The 13,288-nt window shown below is 41.6% G+C and overlaps 2 protein-coding genes across 3 annotated transcripts; one reads left to right on the top strand and one right to left on the bottom strand.

The window, feature by feature from the left end:
- Positions 1–581: 581 nt before the first annotated feature.
- Positions 582–4,254, top strand: LOC147460516 (glucan endo-1,3-beta-D-glucosidase-like). Of its 2 annotated transcripts, XM_086507874.1 has the most exons (4): positions 582–713; positions 994–1,200; positions 1,807–3,307; positions 3,418–3,628. In XM_086507874.1, exons 1-4 carry the CDS (start codon positions 614–616, stop codon positions 3,485–3,487), a joined length of 1,878 nt encoding a protein of 625 aa, XP_086364000.1. In that variant the 5' UTR covers positions 582–613; the 3' UTR covers positions 3,488–3,628. The 2 variants fall into 2 exon arrangements, with proteins under 2 accessions (XP_086364000.1, XP_086363998.1); XM_086507872.1 differs by lacking the exon at positions 582–713 and having other exon boundaries at positions 734–1,200; positions 1,807–4,254.
- Positions 4,255–4,368: 114 nt separating this feature from the next.
- Positions 4,369–12,685, bottom strand: LOC147460517 (uncharacterized). Its single transcript, XM_086503235.1, has 9 exons — positions 12,524–12,685; positions 11,168–11,259; positions 7,935–8,024; positions 7,663–7,770; positions 7,396–7,511; positions 7,223–7,292; positions 6,882–6,997; positions 4,960–6,226; positions 4,369–4,877 (listed from the first exon to the last, which is right to left on the bottom strand). Exons 1-9 carry the CDS (start codon positions 12,683–12,685, stop codon positions 4,478–4,480), a joined length of 2,421 nt encoding a protein of 806 aa, XP_086359361.1. The 3' UTR covers positions 4,369–4,477.
- Between the last annotated feature and the right edge of the window lie 603 nt (positions 12,686–13,288).

Consider the following 13,288-nt stretch of genomic DNA (forward strand, 5'->3'; position numbering starts at 1 on the left):
GTGTTGACGTGGAAGAGAGGGAAATGATGCAAAGGAGAGAAGGAAAGAAAGGGAGCACATCTAGGGGAATCCTCATAGGTAACTTAGATTTATATTTAGTTGAGCCAATATGTGCCAACGGTTTTTTAAAAATCGTTAATAGCAGGAATCTAGGGCGATACCCTCTCAGAAGCAATAAAAACGGCAGTAGTTGGGATGTATTAGCGGCGGAGTCGTCCTCACCAACAAGGCGGAGGGAGTAGAACGCATGGAGCTTGGGGCGCGGAGGGAAGCCACTGCAGCTGCATTGGCGGAGCGAGATGTAGCATGTCACGAGGAAAAGAATACATTTTTTTTAAGAAAGCCAACCCATCTGTCGCAGCTTGGGCATGCATCCGGATGGCTTAGGCCAGCACCCGTAGAGTTATAGCACGATTTGCTGAGGGTTCAAATCCACGCATCTAGTTTTGATGGATAATTGTGAAGGGAAAGCTTGCATCAAATGGCATCTAAGCAGATTCCATCCAATAAATTGGAGAACCTACCAGTATGTAAGTATGTAAGTTTTGAGCCAGCGTAAGCACTCATTTATACCTACTCTTCATACCTCTCATCCCCGAGGAGTGTTTTAGAGATGACGCTAGAGCTTTGCTCGATTATCTTGGGCCGTCGATGTCCTTTGGACACTTCCGTGATGGGTTCAATTCTCGGGCACAGCCGCAAGTTTCCCTGCCGTAAGTGAGATCGATCCGTGCGTCTGATGATGCCGATGCTTTGAGTTGTGAGGAGGTAGCGTGTGGGGATCCTCGTACCAAGCATCTCCTTCATTGCAAGTTACCATGGCTCCTGCAAGCTGCGCGCCTTCAAACTTAAGTCGTCTTTTCTCCTTCTGCTAGGATTGAATGGCATAATTTAGTGCTTTGATTAGATATTGCAGGTTTTCTGTGATTAAGCATGCCCCTAGTTTAACACATTCCGCTAAGAACAGTGTTCTTGATCAGGCTTTTTAGATAGAGGATTCCTCTTACCAAAAGTCTGTAGCTCATTCTTTAGAAACTTGGAGGATGATTACAATGAATGGGGGGAAGGTTAAGGTGCTCAAGCAAAAGTTACAGCAGCTGTGGGGTTTGCTCATAAAGTGGAGCTTCGCAAGCTTTGTACGATGGGCTTTCTCACAGCTCCAATATTTCTGCAAGCTCTTGGAAATGAAGTTACCTGCTGGTACATTCGTTTGGAAAGGATCTAGTTATGGTCTAGTTAAAGTTTGCCTTAAAACTGGCTTAAATTTCACCTTGAGATTATGAGAAGCTTTGTGAAGTGTTGTCGCAGTCTATTGTGCACAAATTATTTTTAACTGCTCTCAAAAAAAAATTGCGCTTGCTTGCTTTGCTATTTCCCTCAGCAATAGTGGTTCTTTGAAGTTCATTTCCTTACAGATGTGCAAGATTATATGTTTACCTTGCATGCAGACACAGTGTACTGTTTATACTCTCTATTTGAGGCAAATTTTGGTAAATCAAAACATATTCAAACCTATTTACACTTGTATGATTTTCAATATTTTCACAATATCTCTCTTTTCACTATTTACACATACATCTTCCTATAAACTCACTGTGATGACATGTATGTTTTCATTTTCTCTACCTTACTTTAGATCATTTTCATAGGTGAACATTAAGACAAACCTTCAAAACATACTTAAAATCATACTAGCATGCCTGTATGCACTTACCGTATGGAAAATCAATGCATGTTGGACTCATTGAGACACAATTTTTGAGCAAGGATTTGAGTTAACATATGGAGATCTTTGTGTGGCTGCAGTAAAATCCACACGTCAATTCCTCATCAAAAGAATTGTGCGCGTACCAAACCCATCATCTCTGTGGTCCTCTACTTTGAAAGCAAGAGAGCCCTTGCCCACAAGTGCTGCGTGGCTCAATTTTGTGTTGAATGAGGGCTCCATGCCAGAGTATATCCACCCTTATCTCATCTGTCTTAAGCAAGGGGCTCTTTCCATTTGCTACTGCGCTCCAACAGACGGGCCACAATCCATCAAACAAGACTTTGTTCCAGACATCATTATAGGAAGTGCCTCATCGGAGGGTGCTCCGTTTGTGAAGCAGCACATGATCACTTCCTTCGATGATCTCTCTGTCACTGTTGAGCTACAGGGAGACATTCTAGTCCCCCTGGTAAGAGGATGTCCTTATGTCACCGTCCTTTTCAAGACTACGACATACCCCACTTTCCACAGTGCACGTAAGGTAAACAAGTTAGAGTGTTCAAGACCACACACAAAGCACAAACTTTTTCTGGAAAATGGCCAGACCTGGATTATTTACAGTTCTCATAAGCTGGTGCTCGAGCTTGAGTCTGGGGTAATCAAGGTTAAAGAGGAGTACCAGGGCCACCTAAGAATTGTTCTGCTCAAAGGGGGTGCAGATGCAGAGGCAGATTTGGACGAGCATGCCCCAACTTATCCTGTGGGCGGCATGGCCGATTTATCAGTTCCCTTTCAAGTAAAGTATACATGGAGAAAGGCAGGCCTTAAACAGAAGACGTTGCTTATGGTAAGACTGCCAGTACATAGGGACATGATGGCTCATGATGCTAACATGGACCCTAGTAAGGTTGGCACTTGCGTGCGTCCTCACATATCTTATGATGGCATTGATGGCAAGATGGAGGCAGTAGCCAGTGATTCTTGGGTCTTGAAGGCGCCTGACCCAATCTCGACCATGGGGTGGCAGTGTATTAATGGCATTCAAGAAGCCAACTCGACCGTTGGGTGGCATTCCATTAGTGGGATTCAAGAAGCCAAAAACAAAAAAGATTTAGAAGCTGTGCTGCGGCGTGACATGTCAGAGCTTGCGCCGTTGCCAGAAAATGTTATCTCTGCATATAGACATGGCAAGTTTTTGGTTCAAGTTGCACGAATGGCAATGATAGCCGAGGAGCTGGGCTCCTGCCTTGATGTATTGAAACGAGCAAGGGAATTTCTGAGTGATTCACTGACTCCATGGATAGAAGGGACCTTGGGGTGCAATGCATTCATATATGATCCAAAGTGGGGAGGTATAATCATGCAGGAAAACCGGGGATGGTTGTCTCAATCTGCCAAAGGGGTTTATGATGATGCACATTACACCTTGGGCTATTTTTGCTATGCAGGAGCAGTACTCTCAAGGCTGGATGGAGCTTGGGGAGAAGCTCACAAATCTCATCTCTACACACTTGTGAAGGACTATATGAGTGCAAAAAGTGGGTCTAGGCGAAAGTATGCGCTCGAACTGAGTGATCTTCACGTTTTTCCAAAGCTAAGGTATTTTGATTTGTGGGTACTGCATTCATGGAGTGGCGATGGGCTTGTGGAGAGTGAGAATGGAAGGAGACAGATAAGCTCAAGTGAGGCTGTGCATGCGTATTATGCAGGTGCAATGCTTGGATCCGCCTTCAAAGATCAAGATCTTGTCAAGTTGGGCCTTACTTTAGCCTCTTTTGAAATAAAGGCAGCTCAATCACTGTGGCATATTCCATCTTCCTCTGCTGTCTATCCCTCTTCTTTCAAATTAAATAACCACATGGTTGGTGTCTTGTGGGCCAATAAAAGAGAGTCATTTGGCCCACTTTCTAACGGTGGCATACATACTCGAACCGGTGAGGTAATGCCCTCAACCGAGAGAGAGATTTTTGGTGAGGCTCCTATCCTTCCAATTCATCTTCTGAGTATGCAAGTCCCTCCACTTATACCTATATCCGAGTTTCTATTCAGTGACACTGCCTTCGCAAAGGAGCTTGCATCACCATTCTTGGATACCCTTAGAGCTGACACATGGAAAGGTTATGCCTATGCATTGGAGTCCCTTTTCGAGCCAATCTCTGTTGTATCAAAGAAGGCATTTGCATTGTCAATTCCCCACCATGAAAGTTCAACTTCTCTGTCTATTTTGCTATGGTGGATCTACACTAGAAAGAAAGAGAAGGTTAACTAACTTGTCTGCAAAACCTTCTGCTAGGGTGAAAACTACCAGCTTATTGCCAGACATTGATCCATTTTAGACAATAAAGATGTATAGCTTGAAATTGTGCAAAAGGTGACAGAGATTCGCTTAAATAACCTCTGTTTGCCAACATTGTATGCAATGACACCAATCTCTACCATGGTTAGCACCAAAGTTTGGTTAGGAGCTAAGTATGGCTGAAATGTGCGCTCAATTATCAATAACATGGATGATGGGTGATCAAAAAATTGATGTTCCACTGCACATACTTAGATGTTTCCAAGAAATTGCTGGCCCAACTCGTTGCTGTATTTTCCGAGACACGTGTGTACTCAAGGACTTTTAAAAGGACATGGCACACAGACTTCTGTACGACCATGGCAACACACTAAAATGCAGGTTAAAATTAAAATGAAGTTAATAAGCATATTTTGGATCCATAAATGTTAGTTTGCCTGCCCATTTCTTCACTGCTAGAGACACTCGATTCTTTAGATGGTTTCTTGATGGGTCAGTGCATCCTGAGTTGTTTGAAGTAGCTCCTCCCATAGCGACTTAATATCCTTCCTCGAAACATTTTGGCTGGAAAATGCTCGGTCATGACTATGCACAACCGGATTCATAGGGTAGCTATTTTCTTCATGCCACGACATTTTGGAGGCTTGTTGCATGCATATAAGTTGTGATTGACTTGATTTTTTTGTCAAACTAATGTCAGAGATTCCTGAATTGATGCGAAATGAATCCAGTTCTTCTAGAAGCTGCTGTTGTCGCTTTTCCGATCCAAACACCGGCAAGCTAGTTTTTTTTGGCGGATACTGAGAAGTTGCCTTTTTGTGATCGTATGCTGGTGTAAGAGTGTAACTTAAGGGGGCCTGTTTTGTGAGCAGCCTGCATCATAAAATGAGACGAGATGTGAATAAGTTGATTTTCCCTTTTAACATTACGGTCAGGTTCAAAATATGCACTTCACCTTTGACGAAGAGGGCACAACGGTTCAGACATATGGACAGCGATGTCCTTTACGACCATAGTAGCAGGCAGTTGGACTCCTAGTTCATCAGAATAACTCACTCTCTCATTATGAGACTTCTTATCCTGCCCAGTTATCCTCTCTCCAATCTCCCATATGACATTCTCAGCAATGCCGTTACTAGATGGTAATTGTGGCTTGCAAGCACTCATGCCCCCTATGTTGTATGCTTTTACATGAGTAAGCTGCACCGGTGTATAACGGCACCCCCAGTTTGTCTTGATCCTTCTGCGCATCACTACCGACTTATCTGCATTTTGGGTTCTTTTATCTTCGCATCGTGTCATGTTGGCTTTTTTCATTGACTTGCATGATGGCTGTTGCAGAGTACTTTGCTTTGTTGGCTTACTATCCAGTCTTTTCTCTACCATTATAGCTCTATTGCTAGGAGTCGTCCTATATCCATTACTTTTCAGATGAGTGGCTTTAATTGGGGCTCTTTGGAAGTTCTCGGATGCCAATGCTACCACTATACTGTCAGTGGCATCGCATGGTGCTCCACAAATTAAGTGTTTAGGACTAGTTTGACACTTCATCTGATTGTCAACAGTTTGAAGCGATGTGGCATCTTGAATTACATTCAAACTCGTCTGCTTATCCCTTTCATCACTGTCCTTCATGTGGTTAGTTTGAAGCAACCTTTCATTATCAGTCTCCCTGTCATGGATAGCCATAGTTTCACATTTAATGTGGTTGCCGACAGTTTTAGACAGCTTGGCGTTTTCGGCAATATTCAAGTCTACAACTTCTTTATCTATTTGACAACTGTCTGTAGTGACACCCTTTGCTTGAACGACCTCGCATGTTGTTCCTGTTAATGCTGTAGGACAAGAACCATGTAGTGAATTCATTGTGGAATTGCCTGAAACACGATGCGACTTTCTTTCCTGCCTTTTACCATTTTGGTATGCGTGTTCCAATGTTCGACCTGTCTCATCAGGAATCAACGAGTCCAAAACGGTCATTGGCCTGGCATCAATCAGGGTACTATGTTGGTCACATATTACATTGGACTTCCTATCACCGTCAGTTGATGTAAGCTCGCAAAAATCTTCAGCAACATTTACCACCTGCTCATCGCTAGCATGCAACCCTTTTGTCCCTCCTGTCAGGATGCCTTCCTTGACTCGGATGCTACGATCATAATCGCCATGCATGCTATAAGAATTTTGGTCCAGCTTTGCAAACACAGGTGCAGGCCAAAGCTCTGTGTGGGTAACATTTATTTTCTCACGTCATCAATGTAAACAAACTATTCACAGCATAAATTATCTACAGCACGCAGTGTTATGAAAAAGGCAATTTGATTGTCAAGCGAGGACAAAAAGAACATCTGAAATGGTCATGGCCTGACTGATAAGCAAAAATAACTTCCTCTAGGATACCTCTCTGACTCTCATGTTTCATGTCATGTGTAATTCCTGAATCGCTGTCAGAAGTAAAAGCAAGAATAGGAAAAACTCTCAAGCCTCACAAGCTTAGATGGTCTAATTCATCAACGAATAGAGAGGCTTTAAGAGCCGTTTCGAGCAATAAGCACTTGACCTAAGAAAAAATACTGTTCTTGAAGTTGAAACCTATATTGTAACCCCACTGTTATTTCATTTTTCTTGGGCGTGTGGGTTCTCCAGGAGTGACAAGTATATGACAACAGGTTTCTGCAAATTGACCACTACCAGAACTCAAGACACCCATGGATGTTTGGCACGAGCCACATCTATCACCAAAAATAGGCCATTACTCCTGAGAGGCATTGTCAGAGCTGGAGAGAATTTTATGTGCCATGCACATTGGACAAGCCTACATGGTAATGCCCCTGATTTATGGTTATGCTCCATCGCACACAAATACAGGAAAAGTACCTTTAGAAGCCACCGCAACTTTAGATCCCTTCAAGATATACTCATCTTCTGATGCTGGGAGAATAAGATCTTCATCAGCTGATACATCTTGCCAAATGCAGCCTTCCTTATAGTTTCTGCATGAAGGAAGTGAGCTTGTTAATGCAATACAGCGGATAGGAGCGAAACAACTGCAATCCTTCTGAATGGCAAGGTCAAAACCTTTTTTTCTGTAATTGGCTGTTATGTCGATACTATTATGGATACATTTTTTTGCAGAGAAAAAGATCCTTCTATTAGTTAATGAAACTGCCCATAGGGCTACAACCAACTCTACTAGAGAGTATTATGGATACATTTACCTTCTGTATGACCAGGAGAAGGATGCTGCCATGCTCCTCCCTCGTGTCTGCGTAAGCCATGTTTTCACTTCTGCAGAAAAGCATGCAAAACGATCAATGTTTTGTTATCTCAAAAACAAGAATGCGTTACACTCTGAGTTACATCTTCTCCAATAAAATGCATGCATGATTACCTATCAGATGGAGTCCGTCGCTGTTCGACATAGCCATGGGCACCTCCAGTAGATGTGGTTCTTCAAGCTGCCCCTCTCTGCTTAAATAGTAGATAATGCGCACGATCCTCATTCTCCTGTTCAAATGGGCGATTCTTTCTCAAATGGATCTTCAAGTATATGCAAAGCTGACAGAGAGAATCTGGCCACTGGGTGCAAAAGTTTGCTCTCAAAGAGATCGCTTCAGGCTCAGACTTGTCGAGTTGAATGCTAAATGGAATTTGCAACCTGACATTCAGGCTGTTGTGTAAACGGACGTCTTTCCATCTCAAATGAATGTGAAGATAATGATTGTTCTCCATGTAGGGTAAGTGATGTAGCCGACATGCCTTGCGGCTGCGGGATCAACAAGAGACCATGAACGTCCTCAAACTAATTACATCTCAATGCATCAGGGAAAATGTAGAGGAGAGCAACTTTGACAGGCCACAGCTTCTAGCAAAGGTCGTGAACCAGATGAAGAGAGAGAGAGAGAGAGAGAGAGAGAGAGAGATGCCTACCAGCAGAAGCTTCGTTCCAGCTCGGCGACAATCAGTGGCAACAAATGTTGTTGTATGCCACGAGGTTTAATGCAATATTTTGAAAGCCGGCTGCACGCAGTGTAAATCCTCCCTCACCACTATCTAACACAGCGGTGGGATCGACGGCCTACTTTGAAGCACGCGAATCTAGGGAAGGTCTACAAAAAGTCATCAAACGGCAGCAGCTAGAGACTTGAACCCGCAAGCATTCGGAAAGCTAATGAGCTAACCACGCAAGCGCATGCACCCTTGACTATGAAGTTAATGTATGTCCCTCGCCCCACCCAAAAAAAAAAAAAAAAAGTCCTTGTTTACTTTTTATGCCCTTGTTTACGTAAACTAAAGTGAACTTCGGGAGGCAAAAATAAACTAGGACAACTCGGCCACGCTTGAAAAAAATCAAATGGCCAACTTTCTCTCAGATCTCCTACGTGGAGATGGTCGTCGTTGATCCCATGATGGGGTCTTCATTAAAGACCCCATGGGATTTAGTAACTAGCTCCCCCCCTCCCCCCCGCCCCCAAGGAAGAAATCCAATTCATTTCTCAACACAATAAAACCTCCATCTTTTTTACACTAGCCACGGAGGCAAAAGACAAACTTCCCTTCTATCACCCGACTTGTATGAACCCAACCTATATGGCAGTGATCAAAACCCTCTCTGAACTACGATACCAAGGAACCAACCATTTGCTTTATGTTATACAAATGCCTTCTCAATTGCAAGTAGTGAGCATTGGCCTACTGAACAAGGTGCTTACCTTGTAAGTTCGACGCAATGAGTTTGAAACCCATTTCGAATGGCATTTTTTCTTTACCAAGGAAATGGACGGCTCATGTCCATCATGCATCATGAACCGTTGATCCCCTTTGGAGATCGAGTAATGGGTACCCGTTCGTTTTTATTGAAAAATGAAGTGGAATTGAGGGAGATGCGAGCACCCTCTGTTTAGAGGGGAAAGAAGAAGGAGAAGGCAAGGAGTCAAGCAAGGAAGCACAAGTTCATCAGAAGGTACAAGAGGCTGAAGCAGCTGAGGAACGATGAGGGGCGGTGGAGGAGCATAGAGGGAGTTATGATGGCGAGATTCTACAGCCCAATCGTCTGCAACCCACAATATGTTCTTTTAAATTATTACAAGCAAGACCATGTGCAACGTGAGGTCCCGTCCTGCTGGTCTAGGATGATGAATGGAAATCCGTGAAGCAGAGGGGTAAAGTTTGAAAGCAGAGTTTGATTCTTCTATTGTAAGTGTTGGATAGCCTCTCTTAGAGACCCATAGCTCGTAGATCGATTAATGCCATGGGGCACCCATCCAAATAAAAATATGCCTAACACAAACAAGATGTGTGCCAATGCCAATGGCAGCCAATGCTCAGCATCCTAGGTTGCCCACATGAGTGCTCTTTAACAAAGCCCAAGCAAGATTTTTGGAGCGAAGTAATTATCGAGCAAAGCCAACCAATCAAAGAGAGGAATATATGCAACTTTGCCTTTTTTATCATCATATTAAGAACACTCACTAAAACATCAATGTTGCTAAGGACAATCATTCACAACACACTTAATTGCAATCATCTAGGTAAAATGTGTTGTTGCCTTGGTGGTTTGAACTTTCACCCTAACCTTTCCAACTTCCTTCAAATGGTTGTCCAACACATACAGACAGTTATAAAGTCCCATCATGGACAGTACTCCTCTCGGGGTCCAAAAAGCGCTAATTTTGGCTTCAAGAGGCACGTGTTCTTTCTTTCTCACATTTTGTAATGTATGTCTCTTACTAGTGGCTCCCTACATACCATACTAGCTCTACATTTAAAAAATTGATTTCCCCACAAGATTCTTGTTAGTCCCTCGTCGGATCCATCTTGCAGAGATGGCATGACACAAGCCGTACTTTGTATTATGTGTGGCAAAAAAATTGTTGATGCTACAAGAAAATCAAACATAAATCATGTTCAAATTTATAGAACAATGCAAGAAGAAAATGCAAATTAGTAAGCATTATGGAAATCTACCCATCAAGGGCAAACTTAACAATTTGTGATATATCTACAAGCAAAAAATCTACAACGGTTTGGTAATGGAACCCTACAAGCATTATCGAAATTAGCTTTGAATTAGGAAATATGGAAGATAAAATTTGCTAACAATTTTATTAAACTTACCAACAGATCGTGTGATTGGCCTTCTCTCCCAAGCCTCTCGCCCAAGTGAAGACTCTGCAACAAACGAAGTAGTGTGCACTAATGAGGATATAGTGGGCACATTAGGAGAGGGTGCCATATGGGGTATAGTGGTTGCCAAAGAGGACATGTTGGGCTCCGTAGATGGCACAATGGGAGGCATTGAAGTAGGAGTGGGTATCCTTGATGTACTTACATGCTCCATTTTCCCTTTACCCTTCTTGAGTACATTGCTTGCTAGTGGAGTACCTTGAGAGCCACTCTCAACGGTGTTTTGAGTAACTCCATGAGAAACGGGAGGGAGAGACTCTTCTTGTGTCTCCTCTAAGTAACTCATCACTTTCATTTTGAAACCCTTCACTCAACAACCATATAGCACATCATCACTTAAATTAGCACTAAAGTAAAACATACACATTTTCAAAAGAAAAGAGCCACAAGTGTTAAGGTACTTACTCTTCTTTAATTCAAAATCTTGCTTTGGAATAACTCCTAGTGGATCATCCATCCACCAAGGACAAATATTGGCTTCCCATGTTGTCAGATTCCTTTCAATCAAAGAGGGAGAGAACATTGTATTCTCATCGCACATTAATCCACTCTCTAGTGAATAATGGGACTTCATTCAATTCATGTGTCTCAACGCATTGCATAACCCATCTACAAAAGCTTAGGGTATCATCCACTTTGAAAAGCACATACACGCAATAATATAATAAATGACATGTATCCACACAAAAAAAAAACGCCAGAGTCTCCTTTGTATGGAGCACACTTTTTCAAAATAAACCATAAACCCTGTCTTGGGCTCCCACAAGGGATTTAAGTGTTTTCAACATAGACATTATACACGCGCGTATTGTCAAAAAAATCATCCAGTCCATATCGGGCTTCCATAGGGAATTTAAGGATTTTTTGTAAACACAAAATGATATTTTATCAATCTCAAAATGACCCACTGTCACCAAACCATGGCAAAAAAATGAAATGCTCTTTTCTTGCAAAGAGTGCAAGTGGAAGATGCAAACCTGTAAATCACTCTCTTAGCCGGCAACGCAAGCTCCGGCACCTTCTCACTAGAGTCGAAAGACTTCATCGCATCCATTAGATAAATAAAGGCCTACATACATAGCAACAATCAAAAAACACACTCAACTTGATCTTGTGTAAATTAAAACATGTCTATATTCTTTTAAAAACAATGGTCAAATGTCTACCTGCAAAATATGATTTTTCATGCTCATCTTGTAGAATAGATCAATAGAATTTGGAAGTGGTGGACCTTCTACTTGCAGCCTTTCAATTATTCGAGTAGCTAGTGAGCACAATAAGTCTCCTTTTTCATGTAACTTCTAAAAAGCTTGTAATCACCAAAATGAAGATATTGTGGATCCTTAGACTTAGTGAGGCTCATGAGGTGAAAATTTATCTTCTTTCTATGAGCAATAAGAAGAACATATCACATAATCATATAGAAAATAAAAAATGAACACAATTACAAATGAGAAACTAATAGCTACAATACCTCTCAGGAGTGATTTTAGGGCTTGTCAAACAATAGATTTTATCTTTAGTGATCTTTAGCATTCCAGGTTCATCCATTTAATGCTAAAAAGCAACTTGAAGAATTAATCACCATTAAAAGGATTGGCGATTGATAGGTACTTGTAGCCCATATCTTTCAACCGTTCCTCTTCTACCTTTGTGGCCTTGTCAAGTCTCTTCTTCTTCTCAACATCATTTAGTCCAAGAGCATCTAGCTTTGCTCTTTCTTTGGACATAAATGCAGTGAACTCATCCTCATACAAAACATTGTATTGAAACCATAATTAAATTTTGCATTAATTACCCAACATGTATAATAGGTATCACCTTCCACACAAGTTGAGATATCAATCCACATGGAGTGTTGTACCATGGTAATACCGTGTCTCCACAGTCATCTCCACCCTAGCCCATTTTCTCATATCGTGTGTCAATTTTTGAAGGATAGACTCCTATGCCAAATCTTTGAAACATATACACTTCATGAGTGATGTTTGGCATGACATGTGCCCTAGAAATGCTGCAAAAAAATATAAAACATAGAGTTGAACACAAGCATTGTTTGCAAAAAAAATGAGACTCAACATGTGATTAACAAACTTACGCATTGGAAGTGTTAAGTGCAAGAAACAACTCTGCTTCGTTTGCTCTGGACAACTCAAGGAATTGGCAACAAACACTAACATGGTATTGACCATTGTCTGAATACTCTATCACAAAAACAATAATAATCATTTGTAAAAACAAAGCTTTACAACAAAAGAGTGAAAAAGGTGAAAAATCTCGCTTTCTTTGATTCTCTTCCACCATGTTTTTAGCCTATGGTTGCCATCCCATACCAGAATTTTTTTTCCTTTGAGCTCTTGCCACTCTCTACCAAGTGCTCTCTCAAACTCAGCATTTCTTTCCCACCAAAGTAGTCTCCATTCCTCCAAATCCGCTGCGGTCACAGGAATGGTATCTCCACTAGAATCCCCAACAAACACAAGAAAATGCCCCATAGTTTCTAAATACCCAGCAGATCAAAAGAGGAAATGAGCCATTCTACATCATCTCTAGCAAACCTAACAGCCTCATGCACCATGAGTCGACAAAGTGGAACAGGAGGAGGCAACGTCTTCTTCTTGACATAAAAGTGACTTAGAACATCTTTCATCAAGCCTAGTGAAATTTGCTTGCCTAGGTGTTTAGAATTCTTATTCTACTCATCCCCTTCATGATCACTATCTTCTTCATTGTCATGAGGATCTTCAATGTGAACATTTTTCTCTGAATAGAGAAAACAAGTGACAAACATTTAATTGTCCAAAAACATATGCAATTAGGATCAGAAAGTCTAAAGTATTTAATTTACAAAAAAAATTGCCAGAGTCTCCTTTGTATAGAGACAACTTTTTCAAAAAAAAAAACCCGCACACCCTATATAGGGCTCTCACATGAGATTTAAGGACCTTTTCTCCAACATAAACAAAAACAAGACGTAATATTTTCTCTAGCAGCTATCAATGGTATGTATATAAAAAATGGTCCAACCTTTCTTAATGTCCCACATAGCTGATTATAACCAAACCTTCTCAACAAAACTAAAACATCCATGAAATTTA

The sequence above is a fragment of the Adiantum capillus-veneris genome, chromosome 3, assembly GCF_014529385.1.
Source record: "Adiantum capillus-veneris isolate H3 chromosome 3, ASM1452938v2, whole genome shotgun sequence".
In the NCBI taxonomy this organism is placed as follows: Eukaryota; Viridiplantae; Streptophyta; class Polypodiopsida; order Polypodiales; family Pteridaceae; genus Adiantum; species Adiantum capillus-veneris.